This window comes from Heptranchias perlo, chromosome 20 (assembly GCF_035084215.1).
Source record: "Heptranchias perlo isolate sHepPer1 chromosome 20, sHepPer1.hap1, whole genome shotgun sequence".
Taxonomy (NCBI): Eukaryota; Metazoa; Chordata; class Chondrichthyes; order Hexanchiformes; family Hexanchidae; genus Heptranchias; species Heptranchias perlo.
The window spans coordinates 51,415,647-51,431,672 of record NC_090344.1 but is presented as its reverse complement, the minus strand read 5'-3'; the positions used below and the strand labels follow the sequence as shown (position 1 = coordinate 51,431,672).

General features: G+C 51.6%; 1 protein-coding gene across 1 annotated transcript in view; it reads right to left on the bottom strand.

Moving 5' to 3' along the window:
• Window positions 1-16,026, bottom strand: part of LOC137335871 (metal transporter CNNM2-like) — a 37,675-nt gene that overhangs the window by 7,558 nt on the left and 14,091 nt on the right. Inside the window, exons 2-5 of the mRNA XM_068001369.1 lie at window positions 10,381-10,524; window positions 8,912-9,049; window positions 5,777-5,946; window positions 3,842-3,938 (exon numbers count right to left, since the gene is read on the bottom strand). Coding sequence (XP_067857470.1) covers window positions 3,842-3,938; window positions 5,777-5,946; window positions 8,912-9,049; window positions 10,381-10,524 — 549 coding nt within the window. The remainder of the gene's footprint in view (window positions 1-3,841; window positions 3,939-5,776; window positions 5,947-8,911; window positions 9,050-10,380; window positions 10,525-16,026) is intronic.

The window sequence follows — 16,026 nt, the reverse complement described above, 5'->3', positions numbered from 1 at the left end:
AATCACCCAAGCAAACACCAGAACCTTCTGCAGTTTGCATCAGCGCTCACTAATCATCTGAAAAAGGGAGATGTGAAATGGAGGTTTTCCACCATTGGGGGGTTTCCCCATCCCAGAAGGGAGGTGGGAGACCCATTCCTGGACTCCTGCCAACACCTCCGTAATCAAAAAGGCTAATGGAATGTTGGCCTTTATCTCAAGGGGGCTGAAATACAAAGGGGTGGAAGTTATGTTACAGCTGTACAGCTCTCTGGTTAGATCCTGTCTGGAGACTGCATTCACAGTTCTGGGCACCGCAGCTCAGGAAGGATAGATTGGCCTCGGAGGGGGTGCAGTGCAGATTCACCAGAACGATACTGGGGCTAAAAGGATTAAATTACAAGGACAGGTTGCAGAGACTAGCCTTGTACTCCCTCGCATGCAGAAGATTAAGGGGTGATCTAATCGAAGGGTTTAAGATGATCAAAGGAGTTGATAGGTTAGATGCAGAGAAAATATTTCCTCTGGTGGGAGAACAAGGGGGGGGATAACCTTAAAATTAGAGCCAGGCCATTCAGGGGTGATGTCAGGAAGCATTTCTTCACACAAAGGGCAGTGAAAATCTGGAACTCTTCCCCACCCCCCCACCAAAAAAACAAGCCTGTTGAGGCTGGGGGTCAATTGAAAATTTCAAAACCGAGATTGATCGATTTTTGTCAGGCCAGGGCATTAAAGGCGGGTAGATGGAGTTAAGAGACAGATCAGCCATGGTCTAATTGAATGGCAGAACAGGCTCGAGGGGCTGAATGGCCTCCTCCTGTTTCTAACAGGCTGTACACAGTGGGGACCTGCAGCTGAAACCTGGCTGAGATCAGAAAGTCTCCATATGCTGGGCGGAGGAGGGAGGGAGGGAGGGAGGGAGGAGAGGAGAGGAGTCGAGGGCCAAATGCACAGCCTGGAGCACAATCCTGCTGCTCTGTATCGGTTGTAAGTGGGACGAGAAGATTTATCACAAATGAGACAAACTACAGGTCCCCCTGATTCCTACCTTAATGTTTGCACCACAGACTGCTGCCCAAACATCGCAGTCTTGCAGAATTGTGAGCAATCAAATCTCTTGTCCTGAACACTAGGAGGTGCAGCCTGTGCTAATCCCCCCGCTGCAGCAGACAGTTCCCCGGCAATCTCTAAGGCAGCAGCAAGGGGCCAGCACTTGGCTGGAGGGGAGTGGGGGCAGGGCCCTGTCCTCAAAAGGTCCGCGAGCCTCAGTCACGATTCAAGCCAAAACCTTTGCTCATCGTCACGACCGCACAATCCCCAAGGCAGCAGGCGACAGGGAAACTGAACATAAAAACCGTTCAACCCATGCAAAGATTTACCTCGGAACCAAGAAAATAGGGAAGCTGGTTTGAGACTGCAAGTACGGAGCCTGGAGACAGGTGCTGGGAGATGACGATGAAGCAAGAGAGAGAGAGAAAGATTAAAATGGACAGACCCAGAGCAGGCAAGGACTCATCTTACGGGCACTCAATACAGGAACAAAAAAGAAAGACTCCCATTTCTACAGTGCCTTTTACAACCTCAGGACATCCCAAAGCGCTTTACAACCAATGAAGTACTTTTGAAGTGTAGTCACTGTTGGAATGTAGAAAACACGGCAGCCAATTTGTGCACAGCAAGATCCCACAGACAAAAATGTGATAATGACCAGATCGTCTGTTTTAGTGATGTTGGTTGAGGGATAAATATTAGCCAGGACATCAGGGAGAACTCCCCTGCTCGTCTTCGAATTGGTGCCATGAGATCTTTCACGTCCACTTGAGGGGGCAGACGGTGCCTCAGCTGAACGTCTCATCCGAAAGACGGCACCTCCCACAAAGCAGCACTCCCTCAGTACTGCACTGGGAGCGTCAGCCCAGATTACGTGCTCAAGTCTCTGGTGGACAACTTAAGGGGTTTTGCTTTCAATTGAAGAGGTTGTAAGAGTTGCTCCAACAAGCAGCCAGTACAGATCGATGGGCCGAACGGCCTCCTTCTGTGCTGTAAACCTCTACGGTTCTAAGCAGCGTTTAAATCGGCAGAACTCGAGAGCAGCTTGGGTGAAGAAAGCCCTCATCCCCGGGAATGTTAAACCCACATCTTCCCCCGAGGTAGAAATGCAGTGGAGTGCAGATCCACAACCACAAGCTGGGGAACGGAGCTCACACAAACAACCTGCGGACCCAGTACTGCCAACTGAATGCAGCAGGCCCTCTTGTGATCACACTGACACGAGAGAGTCCTACCTGGCATTGCCCCCTTGGAAGGTGGTTTAACAACACCTGGGGTGGGAGGGCAGGGATGAGAAAGGGGTGGTTGGGCGGTGAGGACTGGTCACACAGGAGAGTGAGTGTGCAGCTCCTCCGACTGAATCTCTCACTTGTTTTTGTCTTAACCTTCTCACACCACGGAGCTCTCTGAAAAGGCCGAGCGCCATTCACCGGAATGCACGATATGGAGGGAGATGCTGTAAAGCAGCTCATCACCGTGCGGTTAAAAACATTCTCCCCTCCCCCCCTACCCCGAGCAGCTTAACAAAATATAAAGTCCTGGCTTCAATTCAGTGCCTGGACACCGCACCGTGCGATGCACAGGCTATTACCACCGAAGAGGGAGAGGGAATTGAGAAACCTGCAAAAAAAAAAACAAAACAAAGGCCCAGGGGGAGCGATGCCCAATTTACAGCGACGGTGAATTCTCAGGGACGGACGACAGATCGTGTGCTTTAACGTGTCTGGTATCAGGGTGGCATTGAGCTCTGCACGGCCCAGGGACAGAGACTCCAGCTCTGAGCTGGCCAGATGGTCCATCGTCAACCAACAACACTTAAAAACGTTGCCTAGATTAGTTTGCATTCCCTCGAGTATGGAAGATTAAAGGGTGATCTAATTGAGAGGTTGATGATGAAAGGAATTAATAGGGTGGATAGAGAGAAACTATTTCCTCTGAAAAAGAACATGCATTTATATAGTGCCTTTCACAACCTCAGGACATCCTAAGCACAGCCAATGAAGTAATTTTAAAGTGTAGTCACTGTTGTAATGTAGGAAACGCAGCAGCCAATTTGTGCACAGCAAGATCCCACAAACAGCAATGAGATAATGACCAGATAATCTGTTTTTTTTAAAAAAAATAATGTTGGTTGAGAGATAAATATTGGCCAGGACATCAGGGCGAACTCCCCAGCTCTCCTTCAAAATAGTCCCATGGGTTCTTTTATGTCCATCTGAGAGGGCAGACGGGGTCTTGGTTTAACGTCTCATTCGAAAGACGGCACCTCCAACAGTGCAGCACTCCCTCAGTACTGGACTGGAGTTTTAGCCTAGATTTTGTGCTCAAGTCTCTAAATTGGGACGTGAACCCATGACCTCCTGACTTAGAGGCGGGAGCGAGACCCTCTGAGTCACGGCTGACATGGTTGGTGGGGGGAGTGTAGGACAAGGGGGCATAACCGTAAAATTAGAGCCAGGCCATTCAGGGGAGATGTCAGGAAGCTTCTTCACACAAAGGGGAGTGGGAATCTGGAACTCTCTCCTCCAAAAAGCTGTTGAGGCTGGGGGTCAATTAAAAATTTCAAAAATAAGATTGATCGATTTTTGTCAGGTAAGGGTATTAAAGGTTACAGAACCAAGGTGGATAGATGGAGTTAAGATATAGAGCAGCCATGATCTGAGTGAATGGCGGAACAGGCTCGAGGGGCTGAATGGCCTCCTCCTGCTCCTATGTTCCTAAATGCTCTCGTTCAGACAGTTTGCAGGGTTTCATGACTTCTACGTTCTGTAAAATATCAGGACTTAAAAAAAAAAAACGACAATATTCTTACCCAAGGAGGGATTTCCGAGGGCCATGGTGCCGTAATAGGAGAAAGGACCCGTCTCAAACTTCATGTCTTCCTTCCCGGCCTCTGCCTCCACTTTCCCCTGTGATACAACAATCACCATTTAAACAGGACACAGACTGGAACCGTCAGTCTCAGTCGATACACAACTGGAAACATCTCAAGCACTGATTTCGGGAGTGTTTCTATTTTTCTCTCCCAGCTCTCTCCCCCTCTCCAAGTGTCCATGCCCGGAGGCCGTTCGTCACATTGTCCCCTAGAAAGGGGAGTGCTGGATTCTGTACAACCACCGGGGGGGCGGGGGGCATCACACATAGGCTCACAGGTCAGGCTATTAAGTTTTTTAAAAACTTTTTTTTTTCCCCCTGTATGCTTGGAGTATTTTTGCAATAAAGAATATCAAGCATGCACGACTCCTTTTAACCAGCACCAGGCCAGGCCAGGCCTGTCTTGTAACCACAGTAGGAATAAACTGTTACAGGGAGTTGTACTGTGCAGGATAATCCCGTTACTGAATCAACGTCTGTGTTAATAAAATATCAGAAGACATCCTGCAGCCTGGCCTGGCCAATCAGACAAAATCTGACACCGAGCCACATAAGGAGATATTAGGACAGGTGACCAAAAGCTTGGTCAAAGAGGTAGGTTTTAAGGAGCATCTTAAAAAGGAGTGAGAGAGAGGGGGAGATAGAGAGATATAGATCGATAGATATATATATTTATTTAGGGAGGGAATTCCAGAGCTTAGGGCCTAGGCAGCTGAAGGCACGGCCGCCAATGATGGAGCGATGGGAATGGGAGATGCGGAAGAGCCAGAGTTGGGGGAGCACAGAGATCTCGGAGGGGTGTAGGGCTGGAGGGGGTTACAGAGATAGGGAGGGGTGCAGGGCTGGAGGGGGTTAGAGAGATCGGGAGGGGTGTAGGGCTGGAGGGGGTTACAGAGATAGGGAGGGGAGTGGGGCTGGAGGGGGTTACAGAGATAGGGAGGGGAGTGGGGCTGGAGGGGGTTACAGAGATAGGGAGGGATGTAGGGCTGGAGGAGGTTACAGAGATAGGGAGGGGTGTGGGGCTGGAGGGGGTTACAGAGATAGGGAGGGGTTTGGGGCTGGAGGAGGTTACAGAGATAGGGAGGGGTGTGGGGCTGGAGGGGGTTACAGAGATCTTGGAGGGTTGTAGGGCTGGAGGGGGTTACAGAGATAGGGAGGGGTGTGGGGCTGGAGGGGGTTACAGAGATAGGGAGGGGTGAGGGGCTGGAGGGGGTTACAGAGATGGGGAGGGGTGTAGGGCTGGAGGAGGTTACAGAGATAGGGAGGGGTGTGGGGCTGGAGGGGGTTACAGAGATGGGGAGGGATGAGGTCATGGAGGGATTTGAACACGAGGATGAGGATTTTAAAATCGAGGCGTTCCCGGACCGAGAGCCAATGTAGGTCAGCGAGCACAGGGGGTGATGTGTGAACGGGACTTGGTGTGAGTCAGGATACGGGGCAGCAGAGATTTGGATGAGCTCAAGTTTATGGAGGGTGGAAGATGGGAGGCCGACCAGGAGAGGATTGGAATAGCCCAGTCTGGAGGTAACAAAGGCAGGGGTGAGGGTTTGAGCAGCAGATGAGCTGAGGCAGGGCGGAGACGGGCGATGTTACGGAGGTGGAAGTAGGCGGTCTTGGTAATTGAAAGGAGACGCGGTGGGAAGCTCAGGTCAGGGTCATGTAGGACATCGATGTTCAACATCTGGTTCAGCCCGAGACAGTGGCCGGTGAGGGGGCTGGAATCGGTGACAGGGGAACGGAGTTTGTGACGGGCACTGACCCACTAAGTGACAACACTGGTGAAACATCATCTGCTGCACAGATTCAGGCTGGTGAATCGGGAGGGGCTTTCAGAACAAAGTGACAAAGCAAACTGGGCTGAGAAGCTTCTTACCTGCAAAATAAGGACAAAGTAATCGACTGCCTTGCCGCGCACGTACAGGTAGTGTTCGGGAGCCTGCTTGTCGTCCTCATCAAATTTGATTTCATTGATGACGTCGGGGTGTTTGAGGAGACGGAGCAGGATCTTCTCCGACATGTAAGCAGTGGCAAAAAGACTGACTTCTGCGAAGGAAGACGAGAAAATCAGCAACAACCTTGGAACAAGCCGTACAATTGCACTGCCAGCCAGGCAAGGGTTTACAGCGAGTGATGGATTTTAACACGAAGCCCTGGGTAAACACGAGGCCTCGTGCAGCATTTCAAACTTATCTCACAGAGACTGAAACTGTGCATGGCCTGGGTCTCTCCCCCCACCCCACCCCCCCCCGGCTCCCTCAAACCAGCCCCGCGGCTCCCTCAGGTGCAAAGCAGAAAGAACGAGGGACAAAAAAAAAAAGAACGTCAGGTAGATTTTTTCCAAATCTTCGCCAAGTCGTGCAAACTACAAACAGGCTCCTGTTCCGGCAACTGTGCTGTTTTTTCCCACAGTCCGAGACAGCCAAGACGGGTAATTAACAGGATCCCTGTAATTAAGCCTTTACTTGTGGCTGACTGTGTTCACTGAACTCGTCTGTCTGCCCAGCACAGCCCAAGACAATGTGCTTTTTACCACCAGGCATTCACTGGCTGACAACAGCTGAAGCAAACTCAATCTTGGCAGGGACACACAAAGGGGGTTAAGATGTTTGTGTGTTCCCATCACCCCTGTGCTCGCTGACCTACTTTGGCTACCAATCCAGCAACGCCTCAAATTTAAAATTCCCATCCTCATGTTCAAATCCCCCGCCGTGGCCCTCGCCCTTCCCCATCTCTGTAACCTCCTCCAGCCCCCACAACTCCCCTCGATCTCTGCGCTCCTCCGATTCTGACCTCTCGTACATCCCCCTATCCCTTCGCCCCACCATTGGCGGCTGTGCCTTCAGCTGCCTCGGCCCTAAGTTCTGGAATTCCCTCCCTAAACCTCTTGATCTCTGTCTCTCCTCCTTTAGGACGCTCCTTAAAACCTCCCTCTTTGACCATCTGTCTTAATGCCTCCTTACGTGGCTCGGTGTCAACTGGAGAATCCACCCCTGGGAATCACCTCGGGACATTTTACCATGTTAAAGGCACCATATAAACGCAAGCTGTTGTCGTGGTGTTTTAAAATCTTTGGGTATTATGGGATGGATACCGAGGGTCTCCCCTATTCTGGGAGAAATGTCTCTTGTTTTGTGGCGCTGGGCTCACGACGCGGGATTCAGCAGCAGTTGGCGACAGGCAGTGTCATCCCGTCACCTCTTGCTCGGCATGGTGCGGAGAGGACCTGGCCAAGAGCTGCAACCTCGAGAGGGAGGGATTTCAGCTCACAGTCCACACAATAAACATCTCCCCCCACCCCGCCAACGTGGAATGAGGTTCTAAACACACCATTCGGCCCATCGTGCCTGTGCCGGCTCTTTGAAAGAGCTATCCAATTAGTCCCACTCCCCCTGCTCTTTCTCCATAGCCCTGTAAATTTTTCCTTTTCAAGTATTTATCCAATTCCCTTTTGAAAGTTACAATTGAATCTGCTTCCACCGCCCTTTCAGGCAGCGCATTCCAGATCAGAACAGCTCGCTGCGTAAAAAACATCTCTTCCCTCCTCCCCTCTGATTTTATTGCCAATTATCTTAAATCTGTGTCCTCTGATTTTGCTTGATGTTCAAAGCTTATCTTTTCCTTTTATACTTGTTCATGGGATGTGGGCGTCGCTGGCGAGGCCGGCATTTATTGCCCATCCCTAATTGCCCTCGAGAAGGTGGTGGTGAGCCGCCTTCTTGAACCGCTGCAGTCCGTGTGGTGAAGGTTCTCCCACAGTGCTGTTAGGAAGGGAGTTCCAGGATTTTGACCCAGCGACGATGAAGGAACGGCGATATATTTCCAAGTCGGGATGGTGTGTGACTCGGAGGGGAACGTGCAAGTGGTGTTGTTCCCATGTGCCTGCTGCTCTTGTCCTTCTAGGTGGTAGAGGTCGCTGGTTTGGGAGGTGCTGTCGAAGAAGCCTTGGCGAGTTGCTGCAGTGCATCCTGTGGATGGTACACACTGCAGCCACTGTGCGCCGGTGGTGAAGGGAGTGAATGTTTAGGGTGGTGGATGGGGTGCCAATCAAGCGGGCTGCTTTGTCATGGATGGTGTCGAGCTTCTTGAGTGTTGTTGGAGCTGCACTCATCCAGGCAAGTGGAGAATATTCCATCACACTCCTGACTTGTGCCTTGTAGATGGTGGAAAGCCTTTGGGGAGTCAGGAGGTGAGTCACTCGCCGCAGAATACCCAGCCTCTGACCTGCTCTCGTAGCCACAGTATTTATATGGCTGGTCCAGTTAAGTTTCTGGTCAATGGTGACCCCCAGGATGTTGATGGTGGGGGATTCGGCGATGGTAATGCCGTTGAATGTCAAGCGGAGGTGGTTAGACTCTCTCTTGTTGGAGATGGTCATAGCCTGGCATTTGTCTGGCACGAATGTTACTTGCCACTTATCAGCCCAAGCCTGGATGTTGTCCAGGTCTTGCTGCATGCAGGCTCGGACTGCTTCATTATCTGAGGGGTTGCGAATGGAACTGAACACTGTGCAATCATCAGCGAACATCCCCATTTCTGACCTTATGACGGAGGGAAGGTCATTGATGAAGCAGCTGAAGATGGTTGGGCCGAGGACACTGCCCTGAGGAGCTCCTGCAGCAATGTCCACAACTCGCTCCCACCCACCCCGAGGCAGACTTGTCCCCACCAGTACTTCACCCCAGTATTACACAGCCCAAAATGCTCTCCCCACACACACAGCACGAGCTTGGAAGGTCACAATCTAGAATTGTACAGGTAGGCGTTTGTCACAGTTCAGATGGAGAGAGTGTGAAGGTTTCACACTGTGCCGTACCGAAATCCCACCCACATTACCAGGGCTGTTTACATTAAACAGAGATGGTGTCATCACCAACCGGCAGCATGGGGATACAAAGGGAGACTTTCATCCACAGACCGGGTGGTGGAGGGGAGGATATTTATTTGGCGCCCCCCCCCCACATCATATCAGCTGCAGAAACTCGGCACTGAGTTCGAAGCTGGCTCTCACCTGTTGACAGGAAGCGATGAGCAGCCAGCAGCAACTGAGGGGACACCTTGACTTTCACCTCATGCACAGTGGGTTTGAAGGCAGAGAAGTCCCTTTTCTTGCCGAAGTGGGCAACTTTCTTCTTACTTCGATTGTCGGCTGAAAAAGACACGAGGGCAGGTTCAACGAAGGTGCCAAATCCCCAATCCTCCTCCACCTCCCCCCTCTTCTACAGCTGTACTGAGCTCTGGTCAGACCCTGTCTGGAGACTGGGTTCAGTTCTGGGCACCGCACCTCAGGAAGGATATATTGGCCCTGGACGGGGTGCAGTGTAGATTCACCAGAATGATACCAGGGCTAAAAGGGTTAAATTATGAGGACAGGTTGTACAGACTGGGCTTGTATTCCCTTGAATATAGAACATTAAGGGGTGGATCTAATCGAGGTGTTTAAGATGATTAAAGGATTTGATAGGGTCGATCGAGAAAAACTATTTCCTCTGGTGGGGAGTCCAGAGCAAGGGGGCACAATCTTAAAATTAGAGCTCGGCCGTTCAGGGGTGATGTCAGGAAGCATTTCATCACACAAAGGGGAGTGGGAATCTGGAACTCTCTCCCCCAAAAAGCTGATGAGGCTGGGGGTCAATTGAAAATTTCAAAACTGAGATGGATAGAATTTTTATTGGGTGAGGGTATTAAGGATTACGGAACCAAGGCAGGTTCACGGAGTTAAGATACAGATCAGCCATAATCTAACTGAATGGCGGAACAGGCTCGAGGGGCTGAATGGCCTCCTCCTGTTCCTGTGCAACAGGCTCGAGGGGCTGAATGGCCTCCTCCTGTTCCTGTGCAACAGGCTCGAGGGGCTGAATGGCCTCCTCCTGTTCCTGTGCAACAGGCTGGAGGGGCTGAATGGCCTCCTCCTGTTCCTGTGCAACAGGCTGGAGGGGCTGAATGGCCTCCTCCTGTTCCTGTGCAACAGGCTGGAGGGGCTGAATGGCCTCCTCCTGTTCCTGTGCAACAGGCTGGAGGGGCTGAATGGCCTCCTCCTGTTCCTGTGCAACAGGCTGGAGGGGCTGAATGGCCTCCTCCTGTTCCTGTGCAACAGGCTGGAGGGGCTGAATGGCCTCCTCCTGTTCCTGTGCAACAGGCTCGAGGGGCTGAATGGCCTCCTCCTGTTCCTGTGCAACAGGCTCGAGGGGCTGAATGGCCTCCTCCTGTTCCTGTGCAACAGGCTCGAGGGGCTGAATGGCCTCCTCCTGTTCCTGTGCAACAGGCTCGAGGGGCTGAATGGCCTCCTCCTGTTCCTGTGCAACAGGCTCGAGGGGCTGAATGGCCTCCTCCTGTTCCTGTGCAACAGGCTCGAGGGGCTGAATGGCCTCAATGGCCTCCTCCTGTTCCTGTGCAACAGGCTCAAGGGGCTGAATGGCCTCCTCCTGTTCCTGTGTTCCTTCCAATGTTCTCATTTCCCCCAATGTTGAAGCAACTCACTGTACAAGTCCGATTCATCAAGGATTTCTGATTTGATGATCTCCTCGATGACATCCTCCAGAGTGACCAGCCCCAGCACCTCGTAGAAAGGATCTCCTTCTCCTTCACTGTTGACCTTCTGCACTATCGCCAGGTGCGATTTACCTGAGAGCACAAAGTGAGCATTAGATATAAAGACACACAGTGACAAATTTCTAACCGTCTTGGAAATAACATTAAAATGGGAAGAGGAGGGAACAGTGAATAATGTGAGAGCAAGTTAAAGGAGCTCATCTGCATCAATTATCTCTAGGGCAGGTACAGCACGGGTTAGATACAGAGTAAAGCTCCCTCTACACTGTCCCATCAAACACTCCCAGGGCAGGTACAACATGGGTTAGATACAGAGTAAAGCTCCCTCTACACTGTCCCATCAAACACTCCCAGGGCAGGTACAGCACGGGTTAGATACAGAGTAAAGCTCCCTCTACACTGTCCCATCAAACACTCCCAGGGCAGGTACAGCACGGGTTAGATACAGAGTAAAGCTCCCTCTACACTGTCCCATCAAACACTCCCAGGGCAGGTACAGCACAGGTTAGATACAGAGTAAAGCTCCCTCCACACTGTCCCAAACACTCCCAGGGCAGGTACAGGGTTAGATACAGAGTAAAGCTCCCTCTACACTGACCCATCAAACACTCCCAGGGCAGGTATTACATGGGTTAGATACAGAGTAAAACTCCCTCTACACTGTCCCATCAAACACTCCCAGGACGGGGCAGATTTGGGTACTTGAGGGGGATTGCTGCCTGTGCACTGTATAAAGAACATCTGCCCAGTAGTAGAAAGTGACAATGTTTTATAATGGATCACATCTTCTTCAGTGTATATTTTCAGACTATGGTTGGGGGCCTGGCGGGGGAGTGAATTCGACTTAAATGTAGGGGGCATGATTAAGAAGTTTGCAGATGATACAAAAATTGGCCGTGTGGTTGATAGTGAGGAGGAAAGCTGTCGACTGCAGGAAGATATCAATGGACTGGTCAGGTGGGCAGAAAAGTGGCAAATGGAATTCAATCCAGAGAAGTGTGAGGTAATGCATTTGGGGAGGGCAAACAAGGCAAGGGAATACACAATAAATGGGAGGATACTGAGAGGTGTAGAGGAAGAGAGGGACCTTGGAGTGCATGTCCACAGATCCCTGAAGGTAGCAGGACAGGTAGATAAGGTGGTTAAGAAGGCATACGGGATACTTTCCTTTATTAGCCGAGGTATAGTATATAAGAGCAGGGAGATTATGCTAGAACTGTATAAAACACTAGTTAAGCCACAGCTTGAGTACTGTGTACAGTTCTGGTCACCACATTACAGGAAGGATGTGATTGCACTAGAGAGGGTAGAGAGGAGATTTACGAGGATGTTGCCAGGACTGGAGAATTTTAGCTATGAGGAAAGATTGGATAGGCTGGGGTTGTTTTCTTTGGAACAGAGGAGGCTGAGGGGAGATTTAATTGAGGTGTATAAAATTATGACAGGACGAGATAGAGTGGATAGGAAGGACCTATTTCCCTTAGCAGAGAGGTCAATAACCAGGGGGCATAGATTTAAAGTGATTGGGAGAAGGATTAGAGGGGAGCTGAGGAAAATTTTTTTTTCACCCAGAGGGTGGTGGGGGTCTGGAACTCACTGCCTGAGAGGGTGGGAGAGGCAGAAACCCTCAACTCATTTAAAAAGTACCTGGATGTGCACTTGAAGTGCTGTGACCGACAGGGCTACGGACCAAGTGCTGGAAAGTGGGATTAGGCTGGGTTCCTCTACTTTGACCGGCACAGACATGATGGGCCGAATGGCCTCCTTCTGTGCTGTAAATTTTCTATGAACAGAAAATTCTTCCCTCTCAGTTCTGCATCCCATGAGGAAGCAGGAACCCCCTCATGTGTGCGATTTGGAGGGAGGATCACACTGCGTCTTCTATCCTATGGCAGCTTTATAGACTATACACACACTGTGACACACCGAGATACAGGTCAGGACAGTGATAATTGGCAGCATTCCGCAAGAACAGACCCACAGGTACAATCCAGCTTTTGTTGCTCATCCTGCTGTATCTGCACGTGAGGTTTGGCTCTGTTCCCGAGTAAACATCGAGTCGCTTCATTAAAGAAAGTTCAATGTGTGAACAAACAGGGAGCTGCAGTTATTACCGACCCACTCTCGAAAACTGGAGTCCAACTTCCACTCGAGTTTCAGGGAAGGGAAGGACGGGGGGTGCAAACGTGGGGGTTTTTTTTTTTTTTGCTGGTTATCTCCCCTCTCAAGGTGTGAGCCCACGTCGAGGTCCAGTTCCACGGCTCCTGCCATCTCATTCGACTCACCGATCGTCTCGTGTGAAACCAGACAGTCAGTGGCCGTTGTTGGATTGGCAGATACTGCCACAGCAAGGCTCCACAAACAGTTCACCTGGTGTCAGCCGTGGCTCAGTTGGTCGCGCTCTCGTCCGAGTCAGAGCGTCATAGGTTCACTGTGCTGCACTGTCGGAGGTGCCGTCTTTCAGATGAAACATTAAACCGAGGCCCCGTCTGCCCTCTCAGGCGGATGTAAAAGATCCCACGGCGCCATTGGACGAGCAGGGGAGTGCTCCCCGGTGTCCTGGAGCCAATATTTATCACCTCAAACAACATCACTAAATCAGATGATCTGCTCATTATCTCACTGCTGTTTGTGGGATCTTGCTGTGCGCAAATCGGCTGCCGCGTTTCCCACATTACAACAGCGACGACACTTCAAAAGTACTTCATTGGCTGTAAAGCGCTTTGGAACATCCTGAGGTTGTGAAAGGCGCAAAATAAATGCAAGTCTTTCTTTTTAGTGATGTTGGTTGAGGGATGAATATTGACCAGGACACACAGAGAACGCCCCTTTAATTGTGCCATGGGGATCTTTAACATGGATTTGAAGAGGGAGCAGGGATTCAGTTTAACATATCCCCCCCCCCCCACAAGGCACTGCACCGAAGTGTCAGCGTGGGGTATCAGTGGTGCTCAACTCCAGAATTGGGCATTGAGCCCCCAAATTCTCAGTCTGAGGTGAGAGTGCGGCCAAGCTCATCTTAATGTACAAAAGAATATAAAGGAAGGTTGACTGTCCTTGTGAACAGTTTAATTTTTAACAATGTGTGATAGCGTTGTTGACAAAATATCATAAATCTGTACTGATACATACGGCAGCTTCTGGCTTCTCCGGGTTGCTGATTATATTTGCTCGGCTGCAGCAATAATTAACCATACAGACGAGCCCCTCCCTTCCCTTCCCTTCCCTCCCACACGTTCACAGTCACCACTGGTGTCTTGAATGGAATTCCATTGGTCTTATTTGGTATCAGATGGAACTACACCTGTTTTTTGGGAAACTCGGGAGAAGGGACAAGGCCGATACTGCGGGGACTTCGTGGAAGCTCAACAACAGGGGGCATTTACACTGCGCCTGTAACAGAGTGAAATGTCCCCAGGCCCTTCACTGGAGCGTAATCAGACAAAATCTGACACCGATCCACATAAGGAGATATTATGACAAAGGCTTGATTGAAGAGGTATAGTTTAAAGGAGCATTGTGAAGGAAGGGAGAGGCGGAGAGGTTTAGGGAAGGAAGGCCAAAGCTCAGGAACAGGGAGAGGGGGAGGGGGAGGGGGAGGGGGAGGGGGAGAGGGAGAGGGAGAGGGAGAGGGAGAGGGAGAGGGAGGGGGAGAGGGAGGGGGAGGGGGAGGGGGAGGGGGAGAGGGAGGGGGAGAGGGAGGGGGAGAGGGAGGGGGAGAGGGAGGGGGAGAGGGAGGGGGAGAGGGAGGGGGAGAGGGAGGGGGAGAGGGAGGGGGAGAGGGAGGGGGAGAGGGAGGGGGAGAGGGAGGGGGAGAGGGAGGGGGAGAGGGAGGGGGAGAGGGAGGGGGAGAGGGAGGGGGAGAGGGAGGGGGAGAGGGAGGGGGAGAGGGAGGGGGAGAGGGAGGGGGAGAGGGAGGGGGAGAGGGAGGGGGAGAGGGAGGGGGAGAGGGAGGGGGAGAGGGAGGGGGAGAGGGAGGGGGAGAGGGAGGGGGAGAGGGAGGGGGAGAGGGAGAGGGAGAGGGAGGGGGAGAGGGAGGGGGAGAGGGAGGGGGAGAGGGAGAGGGGCCTGGGTGAATCTCACACTGAACGGCAGCACGCTGGACTTCCATAAAATTACAGAGATGGGAGTAAGAAGTGAGGCAGAGGATGTGAGGGTTTGCAAATCAGCGCAGGACACTGAACCACCCAAACAGGCCCTACACCATGTCCATGAGGGCGGGCGATGGTCCCAGCAGACATAGGAGATTTTGTAGCCAGTTCTATTCCCACCCTCTTATGAAGTCATTTGACTCCTCGCTGGGGGCAGTTCCATGTCATGTTCCACCACCTCGTCCAAGGGCCCGTTCCACACGAGTGACCTTACACGGGCCATAGGGATTTGTCCAGTGCGTAACGGAGCCAAACACAATGGTCTCGGGTGTGTGTGCGCGCTGAGTCAGCTGATCTCAGACTTAGGACTGTCACAATTGGTCTCGGTAATCCTGGGGGGAGGAGGGAGGGGGGAGGGGGTGGGGTGGGGGGGTCGGAAGAGAGATCAGCCAGGGTTCCCAGTCCTGATTACTGACCAGTCACCCTTACTGGAAAGAGCGTGTCTTGGACATCAGGTGAGGTATTGAGAGGCACCTGGCCCCCAACCCAGCAAGGAGCCAACACCTTCAGGAGAGGGGGGGGGGGGGGGGGGGGAGGGAGGGGGGGCAGATTGATGTTATTCAAAGCTGAGGGATGTGGAATTTGAACTTATGTACGAACATACGAATTAAGAGCAGGAGTAGGCCATTCGGCCCCTCGAGCCTGCTGTGCCGTTTGATAAGATCACGGCTGATCTGATTGTGACCTCAACCCGACTTTCCCATCTACCTACTATAACCTTTGACCCCCTTGTTAATCAGGAGTCTATCAAACTCAGCCTTCAAAATATTCAATGACCCTGCCTCCACCGCTCTCCGTTGGATCCAGACGGACAGTTGTCACCTTGGATCATTGTGGATTTACCAGTTAGATAATGAAGGGATGACAAGGTGACCCAGAATCTACCCTTCCTCACAGGAAAAGTGGAAGAAGAGTCAAAGGGTCAGAGGGTGGGGGGGGTGAGGCTCTGCAATGCAGGAAAGGGAAGGGTCCAGTCACTCTGGGGTTGCACCAGCTGTTTTTCCTCTGGCTGTAGAGGCCTGGAGCACAATGTGGGCCTTAATAACTCGACCACTGATTGCGCAGGGTCAGAGCGGGCATATTGTTGAGATACAACAGATGCATGGTGCCAGCTGAGAGTTTGGGAGAGCTATTTGTAACTCTGGGTCACCTTGTCATCCCTTCATTATCTAACTGGTAAATCCACAATGATCCAAGTTGACAACTGTCCGTCTGGATCCAATGGGGAAGTCGAGTACGTTTTGTTTTTCTCACCTCCCCTTTTTTCTCCTTCCTCTCCTGAAGGTGTTGGCTCCTTGCTAGGGTTGGGGGCCAGATGCCTTTCAGTGCCTCCCTCAGTGGCCTTTCTCAGACGTGAGCATTGATGGTGGGATCTCTCAACCCAGACACATCCTGCCCGTGTGCGCTCATTCAACTGGAATGG